Source organism: Maniola hyperantus, chromosome 21 (genome assembly GCF_902806685.2).
Source record: "Maniola hyperantus chromosome 21, iAphHyp1.2, whole genome shotgun sequence".
NCBI lineage: Eukaryota > Metazoa > Arthropoda > Insecta > Lepidoptera > Nymphalidae > Maniola > Maniola hyperantus.
This window is the reverse complement of record NC_048556.1, coordinates 4863031-4875526: the sequence shown is the minus strand read 5'-3', so window position 1 is coordinate 4875526 and position 12496 is coordinate 4863031. Positions and strand designations below refer to the sequence as shown.

Below are 12496 nucleotides of genomic sequence, written 5' to 3'. Positions count from 1 at the left end.
GCCCGATCCGTTCAGTAGTTTGAGCTGTGCGTTGATAGATCAGTCAGTCAGTCAGTCAATCAGTCAGTCACCTTTTCCTTTTATATATTTAAGATTTAACAAATTGTCGATTCAGGATCAAACCGCTTATTTTCTCACTCTAGTTCACTCTGCCGCTGCGCTAAAATGCGTCGATATTATATTAAAAGACAAGAAGTGAAGTAAATAGGGCTGTGTATCCTTAGCAAATACTTCAAGGAACTCCTAACAGTTGTTACACTGACGTCAAATGCCTACGCAGCTTCGCACTGCGTGTTTGGTTTGCACGTGTTTGCGCGCAAACATGCCCATGGGTAGCATTGATTTATGCATGCTTCTGTTTGCGAAATGTATTCGCGGATATAGTAAATTAGTTAGTAAGGTACAAGTATGTAAGTTTAAGAAAAAAAGACGTGATGGAATAGTGGTTGAGGCGAGTTCGCCTGCTATTCGGGAGGTCCAGAGTACCATTCCAGGCACGCATCTCTAACTTTTCGGAGTTATGTGCGTTTTTAAGCAATTTATTATCAGCTAGACGATGCCCGCGACTACGTCCGCGTGGATTTAGGTTTCTAAAATCCCGTGGGAACTCTTTGAATTTCCGGGATCAAAAGTAGCCTATGCCTTTCCCCCGGATGCAATCTATCGGTGTGCCAAATTTCAACGAAATCGGTTAAACGTGCAGTGCAGACAGACAGGCAGACAGACGGACAGACAGACAGACAGACACACTTTCAAACGAGTAGTAATTTAAAAAAAAACAACTACACTGTGCCATATTGAATTTTTTTCGAAAAAAATATCATTAGTGTCACATAGGGTGATGTGAGAATTCTTACGATGCCCCATACATTCAAATCTGTTCAGGCATTTAGATGTTATGGTGGAAAAAAGAAACTCACATACAGACTGAAAACATTAATTACGCATCTTTTTTGGGGAAAGTGTAAAAATTAATATTTCAAAGAGAGGTATTGTTAGATACATCATCTCGAGTGATAACAGAACTTTTTCGTTTCGTTTTTTTTTTGCAGTGGGCAAGTCATCCCGGTCGTGGAGGCGATGGGCGTTGGAGCCGGAAAGTCCTTGAGTGGAGACCGCGTTTAAGCAAGCGTAGTATGGGACGCCCTCCAGCACGATGGACCGACTATATAAAGAGGCTACCGGGAAGTGGCTGGATGAGGAAGGCTGAGGACCGGGTACGGTGGCGCTCTTTAGAGAAGGCCTATGTCCAACAGTGGACCTCCGCATGCTGATGATGATGATGATGATATTTCGTTTTTTGGCAGTGCAGCTGTAGTCGTGTTATTTAATTTTTTAATTACGATTTGTAACATCGGCATTCATGGATGACGTAATAAAATGATTTCATATTACTCTATTAATAATCTCATAGACTCAGTATCATAATATATTATCAAAACGGCATCTTAATACATGGGGCAATTATAATATGCATCTAGATATTGCATTACGGCATTCCTATTAATGTAATCTTAGGCTATTTACAACTAGTATCGGCTTTAATAATGTTTAAGTATTGCAATTTATTTACGCGAAGAATTTAACTTTAATGTAGATTGTAGGCGTTTTAGAAAATCGATACTAATAATACTTATTATAAATGATTGTCGAATTTTAAGGAAATTCGATACTCTGTAGCGAATATAAGTAGCTTTCATCCCCAGGGCGTACGTAGGCTACTTTTTATCCTGAAAAATCAAAGAGATCCCACGGGGTACTTATTAAAAAACCTAAATCTACGCAAACGAAGTCACAGGCTTCATCTAGTACATACCTAATAATATACAAATAGAGACGAGTGGAGATTTTATTTAAAGTATTTTTTTATTAAAATATATTTTCATTCATTTTTCTTCCTTCCACAATGCTTAGGCCAATGTCTATCTATGTACAATAGATAGTGACCCAAGCACGCAACTTTTTATATTATTCATCAACGGTATCAATAAAAGATAATATAAACACCGTAAATTAAAATCAATGTACTTTATAAAATGCATTAAAACAATAATAATCCATTATAATAATTAATCAAAACTTATCATGGTCACAGGTAATCTATTCTCATCTCAAAAGTTTGAACATAATTTTATCTCAACGCATACACATTTCCGAAGTCAGTCGAAGTATTTCATATTAAAAAAAACCTTTTACATATTAAAGTGCATGGTTCGACTAAGCCGTGTCCAGCAGTAGCAATCGTACGACAAGGGTGTGATGAAGGACCGACCCAAACTGGCCTGCGTAGTTCGAACCTATGTTGAAGAGTCATCGTGGTCCTCTAAACGACAACAATGTCACGATCGCAATCACCTCTGATTGGTTGACACTCGCTCACTATTGGCTAAAATTCATTTTTACAACAAGAATCGCACAAACTCAGCCAATCACAATAATTAAGATTATTAATAATTATTATTAATGTCTGATGCAGGTTTTACGAAATCGACCTACAGAGATCGAAGGCCTCAGACTACTGTGTCTCTCTTTATACTGTGACATGGCACTATTGCGTATAATAAAATAACAAGGGATTTAATTTGAAAGTTTAAATTGCACGGCTCATATTATCATTTTTAAGTCAGTTTTCCATTCTCTCGGCCGCAGCTGCTTCGTATTTGCATACGTCTACTCTAACATGTCGGTACTCTGAAAATAAAAACGTACAGTTAAATACGCCTCGATGGACACTTTAACGCAAAGAAAATAACAAAAAATGAGGAAAATGTTCACAGCGGACCCAGTGAACCATTCCTAATGATTTGTAGTTTGTGGCCTGACAAAGCGTTAGAAAAGTAGACTTTTAATCAATCGATAAAGGACATAATTATAATTGCGTAAAAGTAGTATTTTATACCACACAAAGATTTAAAGCTTGCTTTGGTAAAAAATAATAATTACAATGACTGAATTTCGGCCACGGCGACCATTCTCCATAGAGATTAGCCATCTACGCGGGAGATTACATTGCACAAGTGTGTGCACACAGGCGCACATCTCCAACCCTCACTCTCATACTTAGATGAAATGAACCCAATGGAAAATCTTACATGGCTTTACAAGACTAGAGAAATAAGCTTTACGTGCTCTCCGAGGCACGGGGCATGAACACCAGCCAGTTTCCTAACTCCGGTCTAGTACCTAGCAACTGAAAATTTTTACAATAGAAATTTTTGATACGGGATAGATAGAATATAACGATGACTGCAATAAACGCGTTTTATTATAATTTCAAACTCTTTTATCCCGTAATCTATTCTTATCAGATGAACAAGAAGAAAGAAATGAATACTTACGTTTTTTCTCATCACAGTTGTATTCGTACAAATCACAATTATCGTTGAACATTCTAGAAATACCCAAAGAGTCCTGTCCACAAATTGGTACGAAATCATGTTGACACTGGTCAGCCATTTTGCAGAAGTTAATAACCTAAAACAAATTTATTTTAACTTATTTATAATCTAAAAGATTACCGCGGCTAAACAGACAATTTTTAGAAGAACATACAGTTTTAATAATTATTGTAAATAGGGAAATAAATTGAGAAATATTATTAAAAAAGATTGCTTACTGGTTCTAAGGGGAAAAAATAATCTTCTGCCTCTATTTCAACATGTGACCAAACTTCAACTACGAATCCTAAAATTAAAAAACCTGAAAAAGTAAACAAGTTTTTCTTTTGAGTAAAAGTATAGTTATACAACAGTATTTGAGAGTAATTACAACTATTAATATGCACTTACTAGTATAAAGCTTGTAAAGTATCATAACTTACACGAGCGATCAAATCACTTGCCGTCTATGCTCTAGTTTGTTGTTAGGAAAGCCATGTTTGCACTGAACACTAACTATGGCTGTAGAACAGGAAATTATAACAAAACATGCGCTTTATGTTGAAAACTATTTGGACCAGTGACATATCGTAGGCAGGGGTTGTAAACTAACTATAAAATTCTCTAACACTCGATAACTTCAAAATCAACCTTTACCTTATTCAATAATTTCAAGTTCAAAATTTCAAGTTTCGTTAAAACCAAAATCATGAAAAGAAGCATAATACGTAAGCTATAGGTAAATATAAATAAGTAGAATAAAAAGTCTCTCCGCCAAGTTTGCCTGTATGTACGCGCTAAGCTCAGAAAATATTGTACGAATTTTCATTTGGTTTCCACCAATGGGGAGAAGGTTTAGGTATAGGTATATTTACTTACTGATCCACCCCAGCTTCGCTTGCAAATTTCTGATAATTTCTGAAATCTTAGCTTTCTAGAACCAGTGGATTGAGCTATAGAGGTACATATATACAGATAAAGGTTTAGTTTAAATTCCACGCGAAGCTAATCCATACTAATATTAATAATATTATAAATGCCAAAGTGTATCTGTCTGTCTGCTAGCTTTTCAAGGCCCAACAGTTTAACTGATTTTGATGAAATCTGGTACAGAGTTAGCTTACATCCCGTGGAAGGACATAGGCTACTTTTATCCCGGAAAATCAAAGAGTTCCCACGGAATTTTTAAAAACCCAAATTCACGCGGACGAAGGTCGCGGGCATCATCTAGTTTTTATATAAATTAAGAATAAAATAAAATGTTGGCAACACCTGTCATCAGCTCTATTCGCGTTGCGTTTACCGCCATCGCCATAATAAACCACAACACGAGTGAATTGGATATTATCATTTAATAGACATAGTTAATAGATCGATACACCAGCATGTGGTGGAACATCATCGTTCAATGTGAGTATACGTCTTAATGATGTGTGGGTCTTCTCCGTTTGGCCGGAACGGCCAGACAGGGGTACGGGCGTCGAGGCTTAGCCTCCTTACCAGCGGCGTAGCTACCTAGGGGCAAGGCGGGGCAGTGCCCCGGGGCCCTAAAGCTCAGGGGGCCCTCGAATCCTTACCAGAAAATCTCGATCGAACTAAACTTTTGAAAATTTCTCCCATTTTCAAAATAAATATGACAAGTTGCAACCTAAATTTAATCATGGCAACTCAGTTGAGAGAAATTCGAAAGTTACTAGGGAATTCCCCTAAATTCTTTCTGTGAATGTATTTGTATATTTAGGTATTATTTTCACTTGATAAAACCTAACCAGTTTCGATAGCAGTGGGGCTCCATTTTTTGATTTGCCCCAGGGCCCTTGGTTACCTAGCTACGCCACTGCTCCTTACCTGGGTGTGGTGCAGGGCAACTTTGTGCCCTGGTGTTATTCTTTAAGCCGGGATTTCACTAGGGCCCGCCATCTTGGCTTATGGCCTTAGTGAGCTTGTGCTTCATCCGTTTGTTATGCCGCCCGGTGAAGTGGCGTGAACCACCCGCAGCGCAGAGAACAAACACAGATCGATATGATACTCCAATGAGGACATGAGTTAAAACTGCCATATATCCCTATTCCCTCCAACTGCCCCTGACTGCAATTTCACCTGGTAAGTGATGATGCAGTCTAACCTGGAAGGAGTATGGCAGCTACTTTCCACCAGGTGAGACCGCTGTCAAGGACTAACTTGCCATCGATAAAAAACGATTCCTTATAGCTGAGGGTTGTAACTTTTTTCCATCAATGACACATGTTGCAGGAGTTTTCTTGGGATGGTAATAGGATGGACTCCCATAGCCCCGCATACAAGTTCGGGATTTCGACTCTTAGCTACGACTTCCTAAAAATAAATTTATAATATATAATTACCATTAAACTATAGAATAAAACGATATTCAAGCAATATCAAAATATTCTGAAGCGATTTAAAATTGATTTATTTACTTATGCAAAGTCATTCCGTTTGCAATATGACTTGGAGCTATATTTATAAGCGCGTAAACATTTCGAACGATTGCGTTGCACAATTAATACTTTAATATGATGCGTAATTAGCATAATGCTATATTTCAGGTATATTATGGATCCTTCTACCGGCTTGCGGCCATCTTCCTGACTACGCATCCACGCCATCCGTAAGACCTTATTCAATGTGGGCTACTATAAATTGATATCTAAAGAGCGTAGGTATAATACGCGACAGGTCTAAATGGCAATCAGGGTGGGGACGCCCCGCACATCCGCACAGCCCCACACTAACCCGGTGCGGGCGAGTGCGGGTGTGCGGTGCGTCCCCCGCCTCGTACCCCGATTGCCATCTCGACCTGTCGCGAACTTTATCTACAACTTTTCTCACACTTAAGACACAGTTAAAACGATGTATAGAAGCAGGCGTTACTTTGCGGAAATGCATGATATACAATGAACCAAAACCTTCATTTGCTATAATCCACGGAAACAAATCGAATCGGTATGGTGCAACAGCATGCAACATGCAACGCCCGTCCTCCCACTGTTAAGCGTGCAGGAAAAAACCAGCCACCAGGCAAGCAGTTTTAGGATTTGTGTGGTGCTGCGTGGTGGTAGTGCGTATTGCTTGCCTGGGGGCTGTTATAAAATTTTGAAATTGTTTAGGTATCTTTTTTTTTTCAGAATAAAATCGACCAATTCTGCAGCCTAGCAGAAACGTGTATTCATGACACCATTCCAATTTGCGGGAAAATGGGTGATGAAAAACGGACTTTTTTGGATCTATGTGACTTGTTGGAATATGCCTGTGACACTAACCTAAGTATGACAATTTTTTTTGTTTTAAAAGCAGTCGTCTGCGACTTTGTTAACGTGGTATTTCATTTATGACTAGCACTTCATCCGCGTGGACTACACAAATTTCTAACCCCTATATCAACCCCTTAGGCCCTAAGGGGTTGATATAGGGGTTAGAAATTTAACCCCTAAGACTCAGGAGTTAAATTTTCAAAAATCCTTTTTTAGCGGATGCCTACAGCATATAATAGCTATCTACATGCCAAATTTTAACCCGATCCATCCAGTAGTTTTAACTATGCGTTGATAGATCAGTTAATGAGTCAGCCAGTCAGTCAGTCACTTTTTTCTTTAATATATTTAGATTTTATCATAAAATCTGCGATATTTTTTCCGCATATGGTATGATAGAGATATATTAGATATCTCATACACATCTAATTTATGATTTTTGTGCTTTGTACACTTTTCAGATACCTATATTAATAATTTTACTCGCTTACAAAATAATATGTCAGATTAAAAAAAAAATTGTTCACAGTTTTCACGCACGTAGAAGATATTCCTGGATGTCCCGTTCACAGGGCCATATAGAAGTTTGTTTTTAGTATTTTAATGTTGATAAGCATACTTAATTTCATTATTATTGAATAATTGTAAAGATGTTTTAGTACCTACACTATAAACACTAAATCCCTTGGATTCTCAATAATACTGCATTTCAGACATTAATTAAAACTACGTACCTACTATTTTTTACGCAGGTATTTTTTTATTTAACGACCAGTTACCCACTTACGGTGGTTACGCACTCATCCGATCCGAATCCGAGAAAATACGTTTCTATTGTTTTGTATGGTAGCTTATCTTATGACAATGTCGTAGATATTTTTTTAATCCGTATTTTCACGGACTCGGATCGGATGAGTGCGTGATCTCTGTTAAGATGACCCAGTCAGTAACCTAATCAACTTGAAATCAAATATAAATCGAACTTGAAACCTCCCACTTATACGATCACAGCGCTCAATACTGCGCCAGGGGGGCCTTTTTCGGCAATTTCTACAAAAATAAATGTATTAAAAAATTAGTTCCGCAATTTGACTTTAGCAAGCAATCTGCAAGTTTTATTGCTAGTGGACACGTAGTCTCAGTTAGGTATACATGCAGACAGAATCGCGGGCAGCTGTTAGTTAATTACAACGAAGAAAGATCGTACACAGACGTAACTTTTTTGCACAAAAAGTATCTTTACTTAAATATGTGTTTAAGTACCATTACGGTAATACCTTGGTCTGACCTGAGATCGGTGAGCGAGATAGAGTTATTGCAGGTTGTGTGGGCGTGATAGAGATGAAGATAGCCCGAAGGTTGACCGGTAACAGGTTAGGGCAGAAAGTATAGCGATGCCAGTAAGGTACCAAGACTCGGGTGAATCCTTATGCAGTTGCACCATTTTCTTAGTCAGTGATTAATCTAAAGTAAATTTTGCATATTATTTTAGGACTTATTTAAATTAAACGATGTCAACTTTTATTTACAATGTGTTTCAATCAACTTACCTAATAGTAAAAATAATTAATTCATTTATTAAATATTTTATTTGCTAGTGGGTCCACATAACAAATACGTGAACTAGTAACAAAGAATTGTTATAAAATCCTAAATAAAATGTGTAACAATCCGCATTTCCCTTTCCATTTGGTGAATGATAAGATAACCTCCAATAGTGGAGAGACATGAAAAAAAAGAAGTGAGGTGTTCTGGAATACCTGAAGAATGCGAATCACGTGTACAAATACGCATAGTATATAAAATCATGTTCGCTGTCTAGCTCTCTTATATAGGCAACCACAGAACAATGAGCTTATTCTCAATTAAGCACCGCATTCGTTCATTCGTTTTTCACTTCTTGCGATAAAGCCCCCATCTCAAGATTTTCGCTCCAAAAATATTTTAAACGGTGTTTAGTTTAATCTGTATAGGTGGAACCCGGCCCTACGGTCCGTGAGAAAGCTACAATTTGAACAAGGCGTAATTAGCGGGTGCATTAAATCGGAGCCCGCCCGCTCTCCGCTCGCTGGTGATTCCGTTGATTAGCCTTCGAGGTCAAGTTCAGGACAGGTGGATTTTAAGGGTCAAGGACTTTAAACTTTTGACCACAATGATAAAGCTAAAGACAGAACCAGGACTTGTTCAGTAATAGGCAAACTCAATGTCATCATCATCATCATGATCGATGCGAAGCTGAAGTGGCAATGGGCAGGGCACATAGTTCGTAAAACCGATAGACGTTGTGGTCCTAAGGTGCTGGAGTGGCGACCTCGCACCGGAAGATGCAGCGTTGGAAGACCCCCACTAGGTGGACGGTGGGTCGGCAATTTTTGCGGGTGTTCATGTGCGTAAATGATTTCTACGCAGTCATGCGGAAGCACCAACAGTCAACACCCCCCTCAGCACATTGGCTAGTAAGCAAGATAGCCCTCTCTAGAGTCCCTGGATAATCAGATAAAATTCGTAACAATGATGTTATGAAGTTAGGCCCTCTGGCTATACATTTTTGCATGAACCTCCACATACTGGCGCCGATATCATCTCCATTACAGCTCCAAAAACTGCCGAATCTGGTCCAAAGTTCCCCGTACAGTGCGATAGGGTGCTCTGATAAGAGTCGGTTAGTCTAATAACCCGCGGGCCCTTTGTCTATTGTTTACATTAGGGTGCAGTACGTGCTTTTGTAAGTCACGCCGGCACCTTTGGGCGGACCTCCCTGCTGTTATTGTTAAATACGTCGTCATCATGACGAGCGACGCGACAGGGTGCTCCGGTACTTAATTAGGATTGGATTACGAAAAAATGTTGTGGGTGGTTATGTTATTAATTAATTATGTCGAACTAGCCTAGCCGGACAAGAAATAACTTTATTTGTAACTAGTTCTTATTTAAAAGGTAAGTTTTAAAACATAAAATTTTATTATGGCCGAGCTAGTTTCGCTATCGCTTTTAATTTTTCTGTATTAAAATAATAAAAAATTACGCTTGCTTGCGCTTGTTAACGCTCTGACGAACCCCCTCTGAAGTATTCCTGGCTACGGCCATGCAAGTTCTATGTACTTATAGAAAGAAATAAAAACTTTTGTATAGTTTGGTCCCAGTATGGTTTGACACATAAGAATAAATTAAACTAAACAGGGGCGATTTGGGAATGAATAAGTTCTAAATTATTTCTAGTCTAGTCTAGTGGGAGGCATGCGACTTGGCGTTTCGGTACGATCGATGCTGTGTAGAAACCGAAAAGGGGTGTGGGTTTAATAAGGCTGCCATACCCTTCCAAGCCCGCGTCCATTTTAGACTGCATCATCTCTTACCACCAGATAAGATCGCAGTAGGGCTAACTTGTAATAGAATTTAATAAATATCATACTGTATGTGATAGGGCGCGCACGTGTCGCAGTTTAGTGGCGCGTGAGTGGCCGCCTAATGACGCGATGTCACTCGCCCTACGATTCCGCGCCGCCCGGACGTCCCAGACGCCCTTTTGATACTGCCGAAAATCACCAACCTCGGCCTTTCTGTGATATTGCCTTATTTAAGTCAGTTTTTACGGTTTCTTTTCTATTATTTCTATGACCAATTAATTGCTTGAGGAATGATCTCCGGTGGGGTCCGTGGTCCCCCCACTTTATCCTTCTGGTGGGTGTACGATGTACCATCATGTACGCGTGGTGGCCCCAAATAATGATGATAGGTTTATGAATAAGTAGCTTATAAATCTCTACTCCATACTTACTCCATACTCTATACTCCATACTAATATTATAAATGCGAAAGTGTGTCTGTCTGTCTGTCTGTCTGTCTGTCCGTCTGTCAGTCTGTCTGCTAGCCTTTCACGGCCCAACAGTTTAAACTATTTTGATGAAATTTGGTACAGAGTTAGCTTACATCCCGGGGAAGGATGGTAGGTTTAGGACTTTTTATCCCGAAAAATTAAACAGTTCCCACGGAATTTTGAAAAACCTAAATCAACCCGAACGAAGTCGCGGGCACCATCTAGTAGGTAGTTTATATATAGCGTAAACCCTCCCATGTTTTCAAAACTTTAAAATAAAAATGATTGTTTTTATTTTTAAACAACCCTTCAGTTATTTATTTTACGTTAAACGAATTTCAAAGACTTCAAATTATCATCGCTATCTTTCCTTTGAATAGTTAAAAGAGTCGTCTTTTCTTTATATTGATGTTCACGAATCAATTTATCAAATCATCTATTGACTCTTTGAGAATTTTATTTGCAATTGTAAGAGTTGTTTTTAAACGACAACTTTTTATATCAAAGTAGATCTTAATGGCAATAAGGTCACGTAGACGACTTAATTTTTGTATTAAGGTAATATTTTTTGCGAATCGCAAATTCTGAGATTTTTCTTGATTTTATTTTTTCGTCACTAATACTTTAATACAATTTCTTGCTTAAATCTATAAGGTAGTGACAAAAAGTACCTATAATCGTTTATGTACTCCTTTAGAAGCTAGTAATCGTGTTTTTTATTTATTGAGTTAAGGCATACTACTTATCCTATATTTATATGAACAAACAAAAAGTATGAAAAGATCAGTCACTTATTTTGTCAAATTAATTCTTATGAAAATTATACAATACATTACCTTTCTTTAAAATAAATCAGTTCTATATTATGTACATGAAAGCTTCGAAGCAAATTAAAAGTTTGAAAATAAATTTGTAAATCCGATTTTTATTATTTGCCTATGACCTATGACTGAGTCTTTAAATTTTATAGTTTTTGCAAAAGTTTTTCAAAGACGGTCAGATTATTAAATCTTACCTCATTCATGAATCCTTGCTATAAATTACTTTGCAGGCATAAAATATAAATGAGCATAAATAGGAAATGAATTAACCACTTCATGTTAGAATTAATTTATTCATATTTTGTGTTGTTTGTAATGGCACGATATGGTTTTATTCATTCGTGATTCAGACAATTGCATCGACATCATCTTCCGGACATCCTTCTGTAATTCCAAGAATATTTCCCTTGAGATCCATATTTCAATTATTATGTTTAGAATTTGCGACCTCGAAACTTTTTTGAGTTCCGTACCTCAAAAGGAAAATGGGATCACTTTGTTGTCTGTCTGTCTGTCAAGAGAAACCTATAGGGTGCTTTCCTGGCTATAATTTTAATATTCCAAAAAAAAATGTAAAAAATAAGAAAATCTAAATGTGTTCATGAACATAATAAGTTTACTAAACTTTTAACTTGTTGTGTTAAAATATCTTGTACGATGCATGGTACAAAATAATATGTCTTCGTTTGCTAGTCTTACTTACAATTTACCTGTTTTTTGGACAATATAGAACATAAGTAAGTAGCGATCAGACAATGATTGGTTATCGATATTAAAATCATCATAAGCGCTAAAGATATTGTAATTAATATACCTATCACTTGTTTCAACAGTGAAAGACAATATCGTAAGGAAACCTGCATGCCTGACAATTAGAGAGGCGAACTATGGCCTACACCCTCTGAGAGGATACCTATGCTAGTGGGCTGGTGATGGGTGGATGGAACATGATGATGATGATCAGAAGAAGATCTAATATCTAAAAATAAAGCTATTATTAAATAAATAGATACCTATTTAAATGTTGAGTTGTGGTAAGTATTATAATAATATAAAATAGATGGTATTGTGATATTATGTAGGTACAAAGATATACTATGGTCACGATAAAACGGCTTTGGTGAAATTGATTGTGCATCCGCCAGGGTATTAGTGTGATGATGAGATTATGGTGATTACGCGTAACACGGGAGCTGGCCGCGGGCTACT

The 12496-nt window shown here is 37.7% G+C and overlaps 2 protein-coding genes across 2 annotated transcripts; one reads left to right on the top strand and one right to left on the bottom strand.

Moving 5' to 3' along the window:
- Positions 1-2615: 2615 nt before the first annotated feature.
- Positions 2616-3882, bottom strand: LOC117992404 (uncharacterized). Its single transcript, XM_034980096.2, has 4 exons — positions 3789-3882; positions 3617-3699; positions 3339-3474; positions 2616-2691 (listed from the first exon to the last, which is right to left on the bottom strand). Exons 1-4 carry the CDS (start codon positions 3811-3813, stop codon positions 2624-2626), a joined length of 312 nt encoding a protein of 103 aa, XP_034835987.1. The 5' UTR covers positions 3814-3882; the 3' UTR covers positions 2616-2623.
- Positions 3883-4748: 866 nt separating this feature from the next.
- Positions 4749-7262, top strand: LOC138403825 (uncharacterized). The gene is made up of 4 exons (XM_069505726.1): positions 4749-4787; positions 5945-6006; positions 6524-6662; positions 7179-7262. Exons 1-4 carry the CDS (start codon positions 4763-4765, stop codon positions 7229-7231), a joined length of 279 nt encoding a protein of 92 aa, XP_069361827.1. The 5' UTR covers positions 4749-4762; the 3' UTR covers positions 7232-7262.
- Positions 7263-12496: the final 5234 nt, after the last annotated feature.